This window comes from Sciurus carolinensis, chromosome 2 (assembly GCF_902686445.1).
Source record: "Sciurus carolinensis chromosome 2, mSciCar1.2, whole genome shotgun sequence".
Classification (NCBI taxonomy): Eukaryota; Metazoa; Chordata; class Mammalia; order Rodentia; family Sciuridae; genus Sciurus; species Sciurus carolinensis.
This window is the reverse complement of record NC_062214.1, coordinates 96,665,594-96,685,384: the sequence shown is the minus strand read 5'-3', so window position 1 is coordinate 96,685,384 and position 19,791 is coordinate 96,665,594. Positions and strand designations below refer to the sequence as shown.

General features: G+C 42.9%; 1 protein-coding gene across 3 annotated transcripts in view; it reads left to right on the top strand.

Moving 5' to 3' along the window:
* The window catches only part of Cgnl1 (cingulin like 1), a 157,189-nt gene that overhangs the window by 125,701 nt on the left and 11,697 nt on the right, over positions 1-19,791 (top strand). For all 3 annotated transcript variants that reach the window (XM_047541748.1, XM_047541750.1, XM_047541751.1), the window contains exons 11-14: positions 4,295-4,447; positions 5,291-5,461; positions 9,169-9,330; positions 12,618-12,707. In XM_047541748.1, coding sequence (XP_047397704.1) covers positions 4,295-4,447; positions 5,291-5,461; positions 9,169-9,330; positions 12,618-12,707 — 576 coding nt within the window. The remainder of the gene's footprint in view (positions 1-4,294; positions 4,448-5,290; positions 5,462-9,168; positions 9,331-12,617; positions 12,708-19,791) is intronic.

Below are 19,791 nucleotides of genomic sequence, written 5' to 3'. Positions count from 1 at the left end.
GAAGGTTAGAAAGATTATTTGAAGTACATTCTAACAAAAGCCTGCACTGAAGTTCTAAATTGAGTTTGCATAGTGACCTCAGTGTGATCCAGGTATGTCCTTCCTTCTGTTGGTTGTCAGGTTGTTAAAGAACCTGCACCCACACATCCCCTGGGCGAGTTTCTGTGGAGGTAAAAGCTGGTGGGGAGAGGGGTTGGTTGAGAGTTTGCCAGAGGGAAGTCGCTACAGTTTTGCATTAGGGACCAACTAGTTGTCACAGGGACAGGTGGGGTCTGGGCACATTAAGTATTAAATGCTGAGTCAGGATTCATATATGTAAGTGCCTGATGGCAGCTTTCCTTTACTGCTTTATCTCCGCGGGGTGTAGAGCAGGACCCACTTAGGGCAGCCACAACCCAGGCCTCTCACACCCAAAGAGTGTCTGCCCCTTGGGTTGGATGAACCTGTCTCTGCCTGAAGCCCTATTTTTTTCTGATTTCAGTGACCAGCTGCTTTTGCTCTGGATTTCTTTCTTCCTCCTTCGAGTCTAGATCTTTGTTACAAACTCTTGTTTAGAAGATTTTGTGTGGATGGCAATTTTAACTGTGTTGCCAGTTAAGACTCATGATGGTTAGTATTATCCAACTAGGAACCAAAATATGGGGCTTAAATTTGTGAGCTAGTCCAGGACAGAAGGAAAGGAAAAAATGTATAGTAATAGAAACAAAAATCCCTGTCACGTCCACACCAAGAATGGGGTGCAGCTGTAAAGTCTTTCAGGACATTTTTGACCAAACAAGAACATTGCCCACGCTTGGAAGTAGTTCAGCAGCTGCAGACCAGAGCTAATTCCTGTATAGAACAGAAGAGGGCTTTGGGGCCCACAGAGCCTCATGTCACTGCCACATACCTCAGTCCCGTTCTAATGTCTAGCCTGGCTTCGGATTATTCCTGACATGCTACTTTTAGGGACTGTGTTCCCAGTGGTTTGGAGGTGGCACAAATGCTTCAGTGCAGTGTGTGGCTACCCACACTGGCCACTGGCAATACAATTTGGTGAGCATTTTAAATGGGCCTTTTGGTTTCACCATCTTTACCTGAATTAGCTGGTCTCAGAAGAGTGTCATGAACATTGCACCCTCACTCTGAAATACTTTTTTCTCTAATATCATAAACCAGATTGTCAGCTCCTTTTGTTCCATATCTTATTTGCATACCTCTTGTCCTTAAAACTGACAATCAAAAGGGAACTTTGCCCTTGAGGAAGAGAAAAAAATGTAGCTGGTATTTTTTTTCACAAAAGCATTTTATATTTCAAATTCTTTGTGATTTTAGTATCGGGTGCAGCTTCACATGTCTCTGGGTAGCCAGAGACAATGGTGAACTTCTACCTGATTTACTGTGACACAAACCGTGGCAGAGGGATGTAAAAGGTGTCATTCTTGGTTTGCTTGACCCTGTCTATCCCCTGGCCCAGGACTCTGTTGCTATCTAGGCTACTTGAACTGCATTCAAGGCCAAGATGTCTATCATTCTGATTCCACATTACTTATGCAGATGGGGAGGTGAAGAAGCTTTTTCTGGGGAAGCCACAGTTCCTTCCTTCAGGGACAGGATCCATTCTGTCTTCTTCTCCAGCCTCACACTGGGTTTTTGTGCTTTTGAGACAATAGAGGGAAAAGCTCCAAGGCTTCCACTGTTGCTGTCTTCAGTTATTATGTGACAAGGCTCTGAAAAGAGGTACTTCCTTCTAATCAAGCCACTCCTCCCTTTAAGCTCACAAGTTCATTGCAACTTGGTTATTAATGAGGACTAATCGGGTTTTACTTAGTCATATAGTAAAAGGTTCTGCATCCATTGACAGAAAACGGTCCCCAAACTCACAGGCACTCAACTGTACGTCACCAACTTTGCCTTGGATTCTCCACTCGAATAATTTCCCCCCCAATATTTGTCCCATGATTAGCAAATGGGCTTGTGTCATTTGGTCTTAGAAATATAGTCACTGTAGCTACAGAGCATTTAACTCAACATTGGCCTTGTGACTGGTTAAATAAGTGCAGAGTTGCCAAGTTTGGTTCTTTTGATGTGAGTTTGAGACATGTTTTCTCAGCAGTCACTTATCAGAACACATTTCTTGAATAACTGAAGAAGCAGAATGTTGTTCTAGACAGTGTTTCTAAACTTTGGGATATAATTATTTGGTTAACTTTTAAATGAAAATTTGTGGATCTCACTTTAACAAAAAATGTGATTCTGTCAAAGGGCTGGGATCTATATTTTAAGTGAGGAGTACCCCAACCCTTAGTAGTTTTGCTATAAGAAGCCTTTAGACCACTTTTGGGGAATAGCTATGAACAGTGACTGAGTTACTGTCATCTGCTAATAGTGAGTCTTGGCGAGGAGCTATGCCCTGTTAGTCTGTTCCTTGCCTGCACAGATCTTGCTATCTTGCAACAGAGGCAAGCATACAAGAGATATTGTAAACATAACTTATCAAGACAATTCTTCTGGGCACTGTGTGCGTTGAAGTGTGGGAGAGTGTTGAGGACCCCCAGGACCAGAGTAGATGAGGATGTGGAAAAGGAAGAGGAACCTGAGCCAAAGGTGAGGCAGAAATCAGCATATGGAGTTTGACAGGGGCTGAGCTAGATTGTTTACTGCCCTGGAGTCTTCGGGATTGGGATCTGAGAGGAGCAGAAAGGGTGGCTGGGGATTTCTAGGGACAGGAGTTAAGTTGGAGCCTGAACATTCTAAAGGAAGCTACTACTGGTCCTCCGTATTCCCCTCCCCTCTAAGAATTTGCATGTTCCTAAGAGTTAATCCCACATGATGAAATCCTACCTCACTGGTGTCATAACTCCCCCTTACCCTTTGCCCTGGGACCACTGAGTAAATTACAAAACAGAAACCCCAGTTCTGACCCTGCCTCTGCTATGTGCCCAGTTATGGCTCTGGCAGGGCCCACTCCTATTTATTGCCCCCAGGGTGAACTTTTGATTACCTTTCTTTTGCCACCTTCTTTTCCCCAACAGCTTTTGTTGACTTTGGTTCCCTGTAGCAATTAACTTCAGCAGCCTGACTGTGCTGGCTGCTTCTCAAAGCAGAGCTAGCCCACCAGAGCCAGGGACCAGAAGGCCTCCATGGGAGGTTCTTTTTAGCCCTGGGCCATGTGTTGGCAGAGCAGAACTCTCCAATACTCTGCAAGCCCAAAGCGATTTAGGAGTGTTTTCATGCCTGACTTACAGTATGTGACGGCAGCTTAGAAACTGTTAAGCACTGTACAAAGATAAACCATTGTCTGTGCATCCTCTGCAGGGACACAAGACAGATAGGCCATATGTATTCTTGTACTAACCCACATTAGCATTTGCTAACAGTTTCTGAGTGAATTTGTTTGGGTTATGTCCTGTTCTGCACTGTGCCCCCTTTTGACATCTTGATGCTTGGTGGCCCTAACACTGAACCATTTAAGGAAGTTACTGTAACCTTCCTGGGAAATCTTGGGATTTTTGTTTTGGAGTTGCATGTTGCTTACATTTTGAAGGATATATGTCTATGTGACTTTGTGAGATGAGAGCCTTGGGGTTGGAACCAGGGAAAATACTGCATGCACTATGGTGGCATTTTGCAGTAAGTACTGGAATTTGGTGCTGATTCATGTCAAAAATCACCATACATTCCTTTCCTGACTAGCATCCCTTCTATTTTATACCTTCTCTTCATCAAGTTCACCTGTGGATTTTCAAATTCATTTTCATCTGTGTCTGAGTCCAACTCATGATTTCTGTTGATTACAATTCCATTCACTCAGGTGGACTTTGGATCATGGGTCAGTATTCTTTCCTTACATATTAATTTTTAGTTATTCTAAGAACTGTATATGTGGAAGAGTAGATTATAGAATATTGGGTGCATTGCTGTATGTCACAGGATATAAACTGCCAAGTAGGTTTAGGTTGTCTAGGGTGTAACTGTAAGTCAGTTTTTGAACATGAATATTTTTCAGACGTTTCTGAATTCCTACCATGAGCTGCCTTGACCATTTGTTGGGTTTCTGTAATGCATGCTTGACCTGCCCCTTCATTCCTGAGGATACTTTTGGTTGACCTGACCTCCTTTTTCTTGTCCCTGAATTTCAGAACCAACGATGTCCTTGTGTCTCTGTGATTACTTTATTCTGACCTTTCCCCTTATCTCTGAAGTAACAGATCTGATTGCTTTGCAGTATGGCTATGATATTCCTTCTGCCACCTGTTCTTGTGGTTGACCTGTTGTCTAGGTGGCAACACTGTATTTTTCCTGCCATCTGCAGAGAGATCTCAGTCAGATGACCCAGAAGCAGAAGCATCTGTCTGAGAAGCTACAAGATGAGACTGAGCAGAAGGAACAGTTGAGAAAGCAGAAGAACGAGATGGAGAAGGAGCGCTGGCACCTTGACCAGACCATCGAGAAACTGCAGAAGGAGGTAAGGGAGCAAGAGGTGGGGCATGTGGGCAGACCACCCAATGAGGACCCAGCTCCCTTTAGTCTGATGAAAGGGAAACCTGTAGTTCTAGCCAAGCACAAATGTGCCAGGGATTTGTAGATTTCTGAAGCATCTCTTTGGACTTGTTGAGAATCCCAGATGCAGAGAAACTGGACCCTGGGCACCAGAATCACTTCATAACAATTAACAGTCTGATAGGGAAGCACACACTTAACCAGTGTTCCCTCAATGGGAATCTGTATCTCTGTGCAAAGTCAAAGCATTGTATCTATCTGACATGTCCAGGAATGTGAAAGGCAGTTTCAAAACACCCTAGTTGCCCCTCACTTCTGCCCCAAAATACTCAGAAGGAGAAAGGCATATGCTGATGGATTCCCTGTATTCTTGGACCTGACATTTTTTGACATTTGCCATTTTTTGACACCTGTCATGTGCTACTTTACTAGCTATTTTGTATCTAACTCGAATTCTATCTTTATCTGTGCATTGTTTTAATTCAGACAATGACTGTATAAGGTAGATATTATGATTTCAGTATTTCCAAAGGGGATTCAACCAAGACCCAGAGAATTAAGAATGTACCCCAGTTATAGGCTGGTAAGTGGCAGAGCAAGGATCTGGCCCCAAAATAGTGTGTCCAGTTCCAGAGGATGTGTTTGTTCACTCCTCCGTGCTGTTGCCAAGTCAGAAATGACCTGGACAGCCTAGGCCCAAGTGCTTCACAGCCTTGGAGAGGAGGAGATGCTTTCTGTATAAACTGGAACCCACAGCCTGCTCCCTGAGACCAGATGGGTGGGCTCATGCCCATGTCACTTTTTCCAGATGGCGGACATTGTTGAGGCATCCCGCACATCAACGCTGGAACTCCAGAACCAGCTGGATGAGTATAAGGAGAAAAATCGCAGGGACCTTGCAGAAATGCAAAGGCAGTTGAAGGAGAAAACCCTAGAGGCAGAAAAGTCCCGACTGGCGACCATGAAAATGCAGGATGAGGTAATGCCTGGCCAGATAACTTCCTCCTCTAACCCTCATTCAAAGTGTCTGTCCAGCCTGCTTTGAAATGCTTCTACAAGGAACTTTGGGATAGTTTAAGATGATTTTTGTTGGTTAGTTGGGCAAATGGCATTCTGATACAAAACAACCACCCAACTCTGAGGTGAATGAGCACAACTTTAACTGGAGCATTTTCTTCATTCAAAGATTTCTGCCTGAAATGTTGAGCTGCCATTTATGGATTAGGAGTGGTGGGCCCAGTTATGTTCAAATGATTTATATGCACTCATGTTTTAGTTTAGTCCTGGAACAAGGATTGTAGTGACTATTTTGGGGGGAGGGTTAGATATTGAACCCAAGGGGGCACTCTATCACTGAGTCACATCTCCAGCCCTTTTTAAAATTTATTTTGAGTAAGGATCTTGCTAAATTGACAGGCTGGTCTCAAACTTGTGATCCTTCTGCCTCATCTTCCCTGGTTGCTGGGATTACAGGTGTGCACCACTGTCCCTGGCTAGTAATAACTGCTGACTTTAAAAAAAATTTTTTATTTTGGTTCCCTTTGCTTTTGAAAATTCAGACTTATAACAGGATGGGTTGGTGGCTAATAGTTGCAGAACAGTAAAAATGAAGACCAAAATAAATCCCTAAGAGTTTGAATATTGGTATTACTGAAACATATTTTTGATTTTATATTTAATGATAGAGCAAAGAAATCCAAATGTTATTATTCTTTAGTCCTGGCTTCTAAAGAACTACCTACCTACCTACCTACCTACCTAACTAACTAACTAAATAAATAAATAAAAGGAATGTTTTTAATTGTTTTGACGGGAAACTAGAGCCTTCAGGGGTTACTGATTTTCTAGCCGTGACTCCTGCCAGCTGGATGACCTTGAGCAAGTTACTCCAGTTTTCTGAGCATCTGTTGCCACTTCTGTAAAAATATACAAAATGCTAGAGACTTAGTAATTAAATGAGAGAACATGTGAGACTGTAGCAGAGGGCCTATACTGCCTGAGCACTTAATAAATGCTAGTTTCTCTTTCTTTAGTTCTAAATCTTATTTTCTCACGTAGAACTAAAAGCACAAAGATTCCACAGGAAAACAAGTTTTCTTTAAAAAACAAACTTTTAATTTCTTTGATGATCAAAGGAAAGTCTCCCATGAGTCAGTGCCGAAACTGTAAGAGAACAATGGATATTTATTACAGACTTCCAGAACACTTCTGAGAGGACTCTGACAACAGAGTCCCTCTGGCTCAGGGTCACATCACACAGGACTCCCAGTAAGAACTGAAATCAGCACATTGACATCACAGATCTCTGGCATTAAACACATTTTCATTTCTATAGCAAAGGGGTGGAGGAGTTCGGATATTTGCCAGGACACCACAAACAAATACCTGGTTCGTTTTGATTTCAAAAGATCACAGTGTCACAGTGGTCCCCCTTGCTTTTTGTGTAAAGTTTTTTATGCTAGAGTCTTTGGATTGGAAGGAAACTTAGAGATCCTCTAGTTAGATAAGGAAATGGAGGCTCAGAGAGATTTAGTTAAGGCCAGATGGAACCACTGGCCTTTATAAAAGTAGTAATTAGAAAGATTTTCTATAATGAAAATAAAGATGGTCCTTCCTAGATTTTCTCAGTGACAAGCTGTGTGAGATATTGTGTGCATTTGAACGACAGATATAGACACCTCATCACTCACAAAGGAAACTATAGTCTAGTGCTACCCGTAAGAGTCAAAGTCATTCCTGATCCTTGGAAAACTCAACTCAGCTCTGGTCACTATCCTCCTTAGTTACTGGGGTCAAATAGTGCTGTAGTGCTTGTTGTCTTCCCTTCAAGAGAAATGGACTTGTGACCATATTGTCATTCTGTCTGTGGCATGGAGCTTGAAAAGTTCCAATGAAGGTAATCCTTAGGAATTAAGATTTAGAGTTTACTGACTTTCAGTTTATTTTCTGAATTATTTTGCAAAGGGTGGCTTTAACTCCTTATAGGTAGCACTTATTTCAAAAGTTATTTGCTTAGTTTTGATTCAAGATAAATTATTCTCAAACACAAAACAGGGTGAGTATCTCTTATCCAAAATGCGTGGGAATGAAGTGTTCCAGATTTCAGAGTGTTTGTGTAGACTTTCCAGTTGAACATTTCTAGGAAGAACATCTGAACTCTGAAATTCTCTTTTTAGTTTTGGATTTCAGAATTGGGGATGCTCAGCCTGTTACTCTCCTCTGTGTGCCCTTATTGGGTACTCTTAGTATGACAGAGCCCTTATGGGAGACACATGAGGTACTGGGCAGGATGCCAAGAAGGAAATGTGGGCTATATTATTGTCCTGTCTCTCAAACCCATGCTCTTTTTGGGTTTCGTCTCATTTATTCTCATAGCAGCCCTATAAGGTAGGTTGATAATTACTCCACTATTGCAAATGAGGAAATTGAGTCATGGAGAGACTGAATGCTCCAGATTATAGTGAACCCTCTGTATCCAGAGGATGTCCATCACCCTTTTTCCAGGGATGATGTTCACCCTCTGCTTTTGCTCCTCATTACCACCAAATCCAGACCAGGGTCTGTAGCTGGAGATGTTTTTGTTGAGGCTGGGCTATTCTAGTAATATCAGATGCTTTGTTAGCCCCGAGAGAACATGTTTCCTAAAGTTTTCTGACTGGTCTTCCTGAACTAGTCTAACCTAATGGGGCTTCTATGTTGAACACCCCAAAAGTGGGGTTTTGTGTCCTGTAATGGCATTTGCAACTCTCTTGCATACACTCCCTGAAGGGAACAACCCTCTGGTGTATTTTGTTCCTAAGCCTGTGCCTTCCTCTACCCCTGTACCATCTCCAGGAAGGTAGGACTTTGAGAACAAAAGAACAAGCCTTGGGCTTCAATGAATCAGTCCACCCAGATGATTAAAAAATACCTACTGTGTGCTGAGATGACTGTCCCCACTGAGGAGATTCAGAGGAGTTACAAACTGGCAGGCATCTTTGGCCCTTGACAGTCAAGCTGGTTTGTCTCTTGCATGTTCTTCAAAACTGTTAATCTAGTGCCATCTTGTGGATGAAATAAATCACTGTATGTTATGATGGCTGATAATTTTCTTCTACAAAGTCATGCTTGTTACCTAATATATGTTTATATTGTTAGATTTTCTGCCTGCAAGTTGCTTTGAGATCATTAATTTAGTTTTTGTCTTACCCTAACTTTAAAGCTCTTTTGAGTGGCACTGATGCAGACAGGCAATGACTCACTCTCTGGAATGTACTAATCTAGTTGGCTAGCTCTCAAGTATTGTTGAGCACCACCCATAGGAAAAACTAGGTCTTGCATTGCAACCTAACCTAGTACCAATATGTCCATACACAAATATTAGTATACAGTATAAAATAACCACAAAACAATATCTGCTCATACTGATATTTTGTTTTATTTAATTAAAAATGCCAATCAGTATATCAGAGACTGAATTTATGACCTAATGGGTCACTCTCTGTAACTGGGAAGTCCTCTTTTTGCAGAAGAAGAAACCGAGGCCCAGAGGGAGGTGGGACCTGCTCAATATCTTTTCATCTCTAATAAAGTCAAAGTTCACTGGATTCTCTTTGCTTTGGCATGAGCCATATCTGATGGGTTCACTGCGCTCTTGATGTACCCCAGAAATCTGCCCTGCCCCACATACATTCCTTGTCATCCTAGATGCGATCCATGGAGGAAGAGTTACGGGACTACCAGCGAGCTCAGGACGAAGCACTCACGAAAAGACAGCTTCTGGAGCAGACACTGAAGGACCTGGAGTATGAGCTGGAGGCCAAGAGTCACCTCAAAGATGACCGCAGCAGACTTCTCAAGCAGATGGAGGTCTGTGGGCCACACAGGAGGGAGCTGGGGAGGTGGAGAGCCAGGCCAGGCCACCAGGAAAGTAGCCTATTTGCTCACCCCTCAGCCTTTGGGAAGCCTTGCTGTTCTAGTCTGTTCATCAGCCAAATGTTATTAAGGTCATTTCTTGATTCGATGGAGAAACTGGTAGTTCATAGACTTGTAGAATGTTCCAGCTAGAGGAATGACAGGCACGGTCTAAATGTCTTAAAGAGGAAATGGAACAGATTCCCTAAGAGGTTAGATGGCTGTACCTGAGGGCACAGATAGCTTGTTCCTTTGGGTGGTGCTTCCAACTACAAAGGCTACAAGCCAGCTGCATGGCCAGAGAAAGGCCCCACTGGGCCTTGGACCCAGATCTCCTGTCCCCTAGATCATTAGTACCCATTGGCCACACCCCATACCCCATCCACTGCTAGTCTGTTTCCCTTGTATGTTATTTAGTTTTGCCAGAGCCAAGCAGCAAACTGTGGCTCAGTTTATTGTTTACAAAACAGACTCTCAGAAATGGTCCAACCCAGTTACCAGTTGGGACTGAAATATTGATGAGCTGAAAACACAACATTTTAGAAAAATGTAAATGAAGTAGCAGAATCTCTTTATGGACAATCACTGACGATGACAAGAACATTGAAGTCGGTGCACCTGAAATTTTAAAAAAGAATAATCCTCAAGAACAAAGCCAAGCCCAAACCAGAAACACACACACATACATACTCCCACTGGAGTTTAGAGAGAGATAGGCTAAAAAATAAGCCTCAGACTTTTGGGGGAAAGTTAAAATTGTTAAGGTTTTGATAAAAGACAGACAATGCTCAAGGCAGGGAGAGATGGCTTAAATTCAAAATCAATGGAATTCCTGATTCAGCTTTGCAAACAAATAGAAATAACTTTTTAAAACCTCCAGGGGACTTAGCAGTTTATATCTAGGGAGTGATGTTTCAACCATTGAAGATTTTATGAGATCGGCCTCTTTTAGAGACCAGAATAACCTGATTATGGTTTTATTGCTTTTTTCATAAGATTGCTCGGTTTTACTAACTCTTAGTTCTGATCTCTGTGGGGGAGGTCATTTTAAGGCAAGCTAAGGTTAACCCAGTTAACTAGAAATGGATTACTCTGGACTCAGGCAACCTGGTTAAAAGCAAGCGGAAGCCGCTCAGGCAGTGTGGAAGAACCTTTGGCATGATGAACCCTAGCCTGAACCTTGCCCAGTCTAGATTTGGGACAGGAAGAGAGCCCCATTAAGAAGTGATATTCCAGTTTTTAGGGGGAACGCTTTCAGTTTTTCACCATTTAGAATGATATTAGCCATGGGCTTAGCGTAGATGGCCTTTATAATGTTTAGGAATGTTCCCATTACCCCAATTTTTTCTAGTGTTTTGAGCATGAAGGATGATAAAATCATGGCATTTGTAGGCAAATGGTCGAAATTGGAGAATATCATGCTAAGTGAGATAAGCCAATCTCAAAAAACTAAAGGACGAATGATCTCGCTGATAAGCGGATGAGGACATATAATGGGGGGTGGGACGGGCTAGCATTAGGTTTAGGGTTAGGTTTAGAGTTAGGCCAAGGAGAGCAGTAAGAATGAAGGAAAGAAGGACTGTGTAGAGGGAAAAGAGGGGTGGGAGGGGTGGGAGGGGTGGGAGGGGTGGGGGGGGAGGGGGAAAAATATAATAAACATCATTACCCTATGTAAACATAAAAAAATAAATAAATAAAAAAAAAAAAAAAGAAGTGATATTAGCTGATGATTGGGTGGTTGGGTCATCTCCCTCTAGAATAGTCCGACTGAAAAGAACATTTCCTATGACTGACTTACAGTCTGGAGGCAGTGGCATAACTAAGCTTCACCTGCCCCTGTGCACCATTCTAGAGATTTCTCCATTAATTACAAAATGACTGGCTCTCAAGGCCTTGCCACCACAAAAGGCACTGGAGAGATATTTCTTCCCTAGGAGATGGCTGGCAGGATTGTCTTGCTATGATGAATGTCTTGCCTAGTCCTTCACTAGCATTAACAAATTCATTCTCAGGACTTGAGAGTTTTCCCAATGATGGACATTTTCTATGAACTCAGACACTCCGGTGACTGTTGGATGTAAATGCAGCTCTTGGGGATCGATCCTCGGTTTCTGACTACACTGAAACGGAACAGAGGAGTGGGTAATCACTAAAGAAATAGGCAGCTTGTGGGGGGACACAATTCTGTCCAGAGTTGACTTTTGGGACTCTGTTCCTAGGAGAGAGCTTTCTAGTTTCCCTATAGATTAGATTAGTACCAGGGGAGACCCTTATCAGATGGTGCACCATTCACGGGAGTTCTGAGAGTTTAATTTTTTGATGCTTATAGATATATCCATCCCTTGTCCATCAAATTTGGCCATTGCAAAGGTTATATTCATATACAAATGCTGCAGGCTCCTGTTTAAAAACTCAGATGTCAATTGCATTTTAGGATGTGTGATTCTGAGTTTACCCAGACCTATGACTAATCTGCTAATGTAAGGAGAAACACAGCCATAAACTCCACAACCCCCCAGTTCTAGATGGGCTGGTTCGCATTGGAAGTCTCTTTTCATATACAAAACTGCTTTAAAATACTTTTCTCTTAACACTCAGTGATATTAAATTAGAAGCCAGCAAGGAAGACAAATTATTCATATGTGATGATGAGTTTACCAGAACTGGCCACCACCAGCTCTGTGTATTCAAAGGCAGGTTTGGAACTGAACGGTGCCAGGAGCGCCCGGTTCCCAGAAGAGAGGCGGGTGTGGAAGGCTGCTGTTATGCTTGCAGGAGTAAGGTTCTTGGAAACGCTAAGCGGGAGGGAGCAAAAACATTATCCTGAGCGTGAACTATTTAGAGAAATGTGCCTGGGATGATTTCTCAGCTCCCATGTTAATTTTTAACAGGCAACTAAATGGCTTAGGTAGATCTGTTTAAAATTGTTGATTCATAGGAAGAAAAAAGACTTGAAGGCAACATGCCAAAATATCTTTAGATTTTGTTAGGGTTTGGGGTAATTTTTTCTTCTTTTATGTATTTTCTACATGCATGATTACATTTTATATTACAAAAGCAATAAAACATATGGTTTTAAAAATATCTGCTTTGAGAAATATGAGAAATAGACGTATCTTATTCCTATACCCTAATGCTACTGAGTTCTTATTTGCCCTGGGGGTCTTCCTCCCACAGGCCAGTGCTTGCTTCTGATCTGAGTCCATGCCAGTGAAGTAACTTGTGTGTGATTTCTTTCTCAGGACAAGGTGTCCCAACTGGAGATGGAACTAGAAGAAGAAAGAAACAACTCGGATTTGCTGTCTGAGAGAATCACTCGGAGCAGGGAACAGGTACTGTACAGTGTGACAAAGAAAATGAGAGAGGTTAATCCTGAGGATTCAATTAGAGCAAGGAGAGGAAATCCAGGCCCTACGAAAGACGACTGAAGACTGAGTAGTCTTCACCGTAATGAGCCTCGAGAGTGAGGGAATAAGAGACATAAAGCAGAAGCTTCCCCCGTGGTTGAGGATGACAGTCTACTAACTAGAACAGGCAAAGTACTTAGCACTGAGGCACTCAGTTTTTGGTTCAACAAGCCATGGTGTGACATGTGGCAGCAGCACTATGTTAGGTGCAATCCAAAGCAAACTCCACAATGGTGCCTTTTAAGCACTTCTCGAGCTAAGGGACAGTACGTACCCCTGTGAAGCATTCACTCTACAATAACAGTACCTTCCAAGTGAATGCTTCTTGCAGTTTTGAAGGGAGTTTCACTTAACATTAGATCTTTTTGACAGCACTGGAATGCTTCTTGTACTCAGGCGGTGGGTGACTGCACTAATTTCCCAAAGCTACCCTCTGTGTCATCCCAAGGTTCTTCGGCTTTGTTTCCATTTCTTGCTTAAGGTTCAGAGTGACTGTGTGATCCCCTTGGAATGGTGGAACTGGAGGGCAGTGGTCCTATCACTTAGAAAGTGGTGACACTGTTAAGTAGTTTCTATGTCCCTAGTGTATGCCCAAACCACTTGATGGATTAAACATGAAACTTTGGGTCAAGAATTCAGAGCACCCTGGCTATTTAAATCTGCCCTCCAGAACTCTGGATTTTGTAGAGGGAAATGAGTGGGGGAGAGAGCAGGGGAAGGAAAGATGGTGGAATGAGGGTGGACATCATTACCCTATGTACATGTATGATTACACCAATGGTGTGAATCTACATTGTGTACAACCATAGAAACGAAAAGTTATACCCCATCTGTGTACAAAGAATCAAAATGCAGTCTGTAAAAATAGAAATAAATAAAATTAAAAAAAAATAAAAAAATAAATCTGCCCTCCAGTCTCAATCCTTATTTCCATGATGCCTATGGATGTAGGCAGACTTCTCTCAGGATATGTTTTCAGTGACAGCTTAGCTGTATGCCTAGTGCCTAAAAATGGCACCATAGAAATTGTACATAGACTAGGATTTTGACTAGGATTTTTTTTTACTAGGATTAGCATTAAAAAAGTTAACCCCCAAACCTTAGAAGGACACCAAGTAACGATTTAGGAAATTATTTTATAAAAGGTTAAAGTTAAAAATCTGAAATATAAGTGATTTGGGCAAAATCTTTCCTGTCTAAAAGGGTGCTTTCTTTTCCCATCTATCTGCTCACTCACACGCATTACCTCAACTCAGGATGACAAGAATGGGGGTGTCAGTGTTTAGGGATGCTGTGAATGGGCAGCCCTGCACAGAAGTGCAGGTGATCACTGGCTTCTTTTCCACCTGCCCTGTTTCCATACAGAGGCTGAGGCAGACTGACAGAGGCAGAGGCAGAGTGACAGAGTTCTTTGTAAGCAGGTGTGGTGCTCATGCTGCTCAGTTCCTGACAATGAAGGAATTCCCGAGCCCAGACTCCACGGAGCTGGGTTCTGCCTGCAGGTTACAGGGCTGCACTAATGGCATTATAGCATGTGGGAGTGGTGACAGCTGCTCAGGTTAAGCTGCAGAGGTTTAGAGGTTTCCTGAAGACCAAAGCCCAGACAGAGAGCTCAACCTTGACACTTGGCCCCCAAAGTTCTTAGGGATGTCTGCATCTCTTACTGGAATAAACACTATTTTGTTATGCGTTCCCAACAGCTTGGCTAAGGGATCACATTACCACAGGGCATTCCAAGGTCTGCTTAGCATTCTTAATGACAGAAGAGTGACCATGAATTTGTTTTGCCAATCCTTCTTGTGACTTATGCCCAAGAGGAGGAGTGGTGGGAAAGTGTGGCCTCTTATCAGTGCCCAAGCAGTTGAAGCAGACTTACAGTCCCATGTTTTACACCAAAACCAAAACTTAGGTACACTGAACTAGAATGGGGTTGGCTCCCTTGGCACAGCTGCTGGTCCAGGACTATGAGGCACCTGGCCTGGGGTTTCTTTTGTTCCTCCTTTCCCTGAGCCAAGCCCTTAGATTGTGGGGAGGGGGATTGCTCTCTGATGAGTTCAAGGTCAACAATGTTTTCACTGAGTCAAGAACCTGATGGCCATCCAGGGAAGAAGTTAAGGGAACTAGTATGGATTGCAGGAAAGAGATCTGGCTTGGAGTTCCTGTCTTGCTCCTGCATTAGCCTAAGGGAGCTCTGGGGAAGCCCTAACCTTTCAAACCCATGCAACAAAGTTATTAATCCAGTAGATTCTGAAGTCTTTTCTAAATTTTAACCTTGAAATGCATTGAAAAGGTTTAATACTACCCGAAGTATCCAATTCACCCTTTAACTTCCCCTGTATGTAAAGGATACATCTAAAAAGATGGGTTCTGTAAATGTCTATGGCCTCTGTCTCCTGTTAGCTCTTTTCCTCTTCTCTTTTGTCTCCCTGCATTCTGAGGTATGGAGGCAAAAGTTTGATGTTTGTTATAAATGGGGAAACTGAGCACCAGGTTCAATCTGATGTAGGAACTGGTAAAACAACCAAACCCAAATCCCCAAGATAAAGTGCTGTCTTCACTAAGTTCTCAGAGATTCTGGCCTTGGCTGCTCCTGATCTGAGAGGCAGGGTAGAGAAATGTGTTGGCTGAACACCTGCCTCACTGGAAAGCCCTTAGTACTCAAAGTTGAGGTTGATCTGAAGCTTATTTTCTGCCTCTTAGAGTGAAGGTTGTACAGAGAGTCTTTGGGTGTAGACAGTTGGGCCCTCATTGTGAAGCTATTTCAATCCACTTAGGTTAACTTCCAGGGCCACGTGCCTGCTACTTTCCTGCCAGAATTTGAGCAAGAAAAGAGAAACTTGCAAACCTGAGACCCTTCTCCCCTGCCCCACCAAATGCTGAATCTATGACACCCCCTTAACAAGGGCTAGCTCTTAAGGTACAGGAAATGTGCCTGTTATCCTGAATCTGATAAATAGCGTCAGCCCTGGACTCCCAGCAAACTGCCAAGAGGCACCAGAAAGGGAAAGCATGGGGAATTTTGGATCGTGCGCTCCTTAAATTCAAAAAGTTAGTGTATCTCTCTCTACTTAAACTCTGAATTCTCATAAGATTTTCCCCTGAATCTCTGCTTCCCCGCCAAAACCTCCCATTCTTTTCCCTAGTCTTAGTGCTAGGGCTTAGGTGACTAAGCCAGAAAAAGGTTCCCCAGCAGTACTAGTAAATGGCCAACCCCTCAGATGGAAGTTTAGATCTGGCAAGGATCTCAGTCAGCCCTCCAGATTGCTCATGTAACGTGTGAGAGATTTGAGGCCCCAAGCCACCCAGTGATTTGGCCAGTCATGCAATTAGCTTCAGAGGTGGGTTCTCTTGGTTCCAAAGACAGCATTCTATCTACTAATGCTTGCAAAATGTGATGAATGCTTACTTTGGGCATGGCATTGTGGAAAAGCTACAAAATTAACCCATATGGTCCTTGGTCTTGAGGTGCTAAGATTTGTTTAAGGAGGTATACCAGATTTAACAAATGGAAAACAATACGTAGCAGATGCTAAATGCCAGGTGAAGGAGGTGAGCAATAATGAAGGGAAGACCATCTTAGTAAGAGGGACCCAGGTAGAAATAAAATAAGCTTAACCTCAAGTCAGCTTTGAAGAACGGGGAAGACTGAGACCAACTCAGAGGAGGGGGAATGGAATGTGAGATGGAATAAGTGACAAGAACCAAAGTTGGGAGTTAAGAATAGATATCGAATGCTGAGGAGCTCAGACTGGACAGGTGTGTTCTGGTTTCTGAAAGGAAACAAGTTTGGAAAAGCAGATTGAGGTTTTTAAATGGCCCTATCGTGAAGGCAGTGGGGACCCATCAAAGGTTGTTGAGTAGAAAAGTGAAGTATACAGGGTTCTGGAAGATGAATGTAGCAGGATTTGGGGTAAGGACAGGAGATGGGGTGGAGGTCTCAACTGGGCTGTTCCCAGGGAAGAAAGGAATTGGGACCAAGCCCTCCATCCTTTCTGTGTCTGTTTTTTCTCTTCCTTGTATATCTGTTTGACACTTGGTACCTGCTGGTAGCATTAAGTTCCAAACTTTTCTGAGGTCTTTTTTTCCCTCATACATGCTTAGGACCTATGATTCAGACTGATGGAGTCAGGGAACTCTAACTGAGAGAAAAGATTTTGAAACTTTTTGGAGACTTGGATTCTGTTTTTGTATCTGATTGATAGGGAAGAGAAGGGATATATCTGGATTTGATAAAGTGATAGCTTTTATATAACAGAGGTGAGGAATGTCTATTTTCATACCCAAATGTAGTTTCACCACAGGCAGAAAGGTTTCTAATGGACTTAGAAGTTGAAGGAGAATTCAGTTAATTAGTAGGTATTTATTTTATTGGTTTAAATCTTGAGAAATCTCTTTTCCTGGGGCTGGGGAGATAGCTCAGTCAGTAGAGTGCTTGCCTTCTAAGCACTGGTGGAACCCTGGGTTCGATCCCCAGCACCAAAAAAAAAAAAAAAAAAAAAGAAATCTCTTTTCCTCTCCTTTCTTCAAAAACCATGTTTCCATTTATAATGATTGGCATCCATACCAAGGATTTTCTAAATGCCAGGTGATGCGCCATGTCTCTCACATGCTTTCTCGTTATTTTCAGGACTTACAAGGTTCAATGACTGTTTATGGTCCCAGGGCTTATAAGAGGTGGGGCTACAATTTGACTCTTCCCCTATATCAGTCTGTTAGGGTTTTAGAGAGCCCCCCTTCCTCTACAAGTACATTTGGACCTCTGCTCCCAAGTTAAAAATAATGTCATGCTGTTTCTTTCTTTTTTTTTTTTTTTGGTCCTGGGGATCAAACTGGGGCACTTTACCACTGAGCTACATCCCCAGTCCTGTTTTTTATTTTGAGACAGGGCCTTGCTAAGTTGCTGAGGTTGACCTCAAGCTTGCATCCTCTTACCTCCCAAGTCACTGGCATTACAGCTGTGCATAACAGTGCCTAGTGTCATGGTGTTTTTTGAGATAGGTGAGGATTTAAGTTCACCTGATCATCCTGTGACTCTCATTATGAGTACAGGATTCAGATAGCCAGAGGGATGTCCAGCTGGGTGTTTTAAATGTGTCAGGCCAGCTGGTGTTCTGGTTCAGTGGGCAGTGTAGTGCTGGCTGGTGGCTAAGTGCAAATAGTTAGCAGGGCTGGGCCTAAATAGGAGGTATTCTCTTGGCCATGGAAGCCAGGATCACCCAGCCCTGTGGAAAGATGACTCATCCAGCCCAAGCAGCTGTCAGGCTGAGGAAAATGACCAACTTGATCTTTGGGTAGCTTCACTGTCTTTCCAGGGGCTAAGCAAGATTGCCTTGTTGCCTGGGCAACTGCAGGCCAAATCCCAGTGGATAAAGCTACAGGCATCTGCAGTCACTTTTGGGAATGGCTCCTCAGTGGCCAGTTCACACCTGTTCCTTCAGTGACTGCCACTGCCAATAATCAAGACTGTGATTCTCCTTCACAGGAAACCAGTGAAAGATCAAAGTGGGTTTTCTTCTTTCTCTTTTAGTTAAAATGATCCAAGGCTCAGAACTACCTTTTATTATATTGCCTACCTCTGATACTTGACATGTACAGTTAATTTATAATAATTTTCTCATGATTATGATTTTTAAATCCAGTCCAGGAGTCTAGGCTTGCCAGGCTCTTCACAGTCCAATGATAAACACAGATGTTGGAGTTAAATATTGTTATTAGCAATCATAAATATCTTTAGCTTTTCATTAACCCAAAAGGCAGCTGCTTCTAATCCTGAGAGCTGGCTCTGGTCATGGGTATTGCTGACGTAAAGCTCATAGGAATCTGATGCCGTTATTTTTCTGATCAAAATGTTCAGAGTTTAGCATTCTTTCAATCCAGCTGTGATAAACTTTGCCTCTGCTCCTGTTTTTAATTTGACTGGAAAGCTTTTGTCTATATAATATAGTTGTAAATAGCATGTAAAGCACTAAGCTCGTATATAGAAATTTTCCTGGCCTTGAGTTTTCTTCTCTGGTCCTAAGGAGGAATCTGGCCAACCCAGGCCAGGTGCTTTTCATTTTACCCCTATGGACATGGTAAGAAAACTGATTCAAGTTCTTGGACCCAGTCTAAGGGATTCCTGTATTGAGAAGCAGAGCCACAAGCAGCTACTGCTAGAATACTTCCGGGTTTGCAGTGAGACCTTCTTGGGGGCATTGTCCACAAAACCTTGTAGAATTCCTTGCATAAGCCTCCACACGGTGGATTCATTTTAGAATGTAGTGTCAGATTGTCCTTTTTGAAGACTGGAAGGAAACCTATCATATTTGCAAAAAGATTCCAGAAAAATCAGCTGCTTTATCACAATTACTGTTCAGTTTTATGGTTGTAATTTTACTTCTTCCTGTTCTCCAATCTGATTTATTTTACACTTTCATTTTAATTGCCATATTCTGAGAGGATGTGGTGAACTATGAATAATGAGTGTTTTGTTTTCTGTTTTCCTTTGGAGAGTCCCCATTTGCCTGGGGCTCTGGCTCTCCAGGGAGGGCTTGAACTTGTGGAGGCCCTTGGGGATGCTCCCTGCTCAGAGATCTCTGTGCAGGGAGGTCTGTTTCTAGTGGGATGCACAGTTCTCAGCTGCTGGTAATGAGGGAGGACAACTGTGGCCAGTGGCTCCTGCTTTAAGCTGCAAATTTGTCTTGAGCCCCCAACTGAGTGACCATGGCCATCTTCAATGCCCCCAGGATACACGCTGTCTCACTGTACTGTACTCACTTTCTTTCGGGCACCAAAGTCCTTACTAGAACTTTCCTTCCTGCAGGATTTCCACCCTTTATTGAGAGATTATGGGAAGGGGAAAAAGGAACATATGAATTTTAGTAAGAAAACCTGGGCTAGAATCCCCAAACTGCTTCCAACTCCCACTGACTCAGGCACGTTTCTGGTCATTCCTTGGAAAGGCAGTGTGGTAAAACAGGTCTCAGTTTCTAGGAGGAGTCATGAGCTCAGACATGGACTCAGTGGCTCA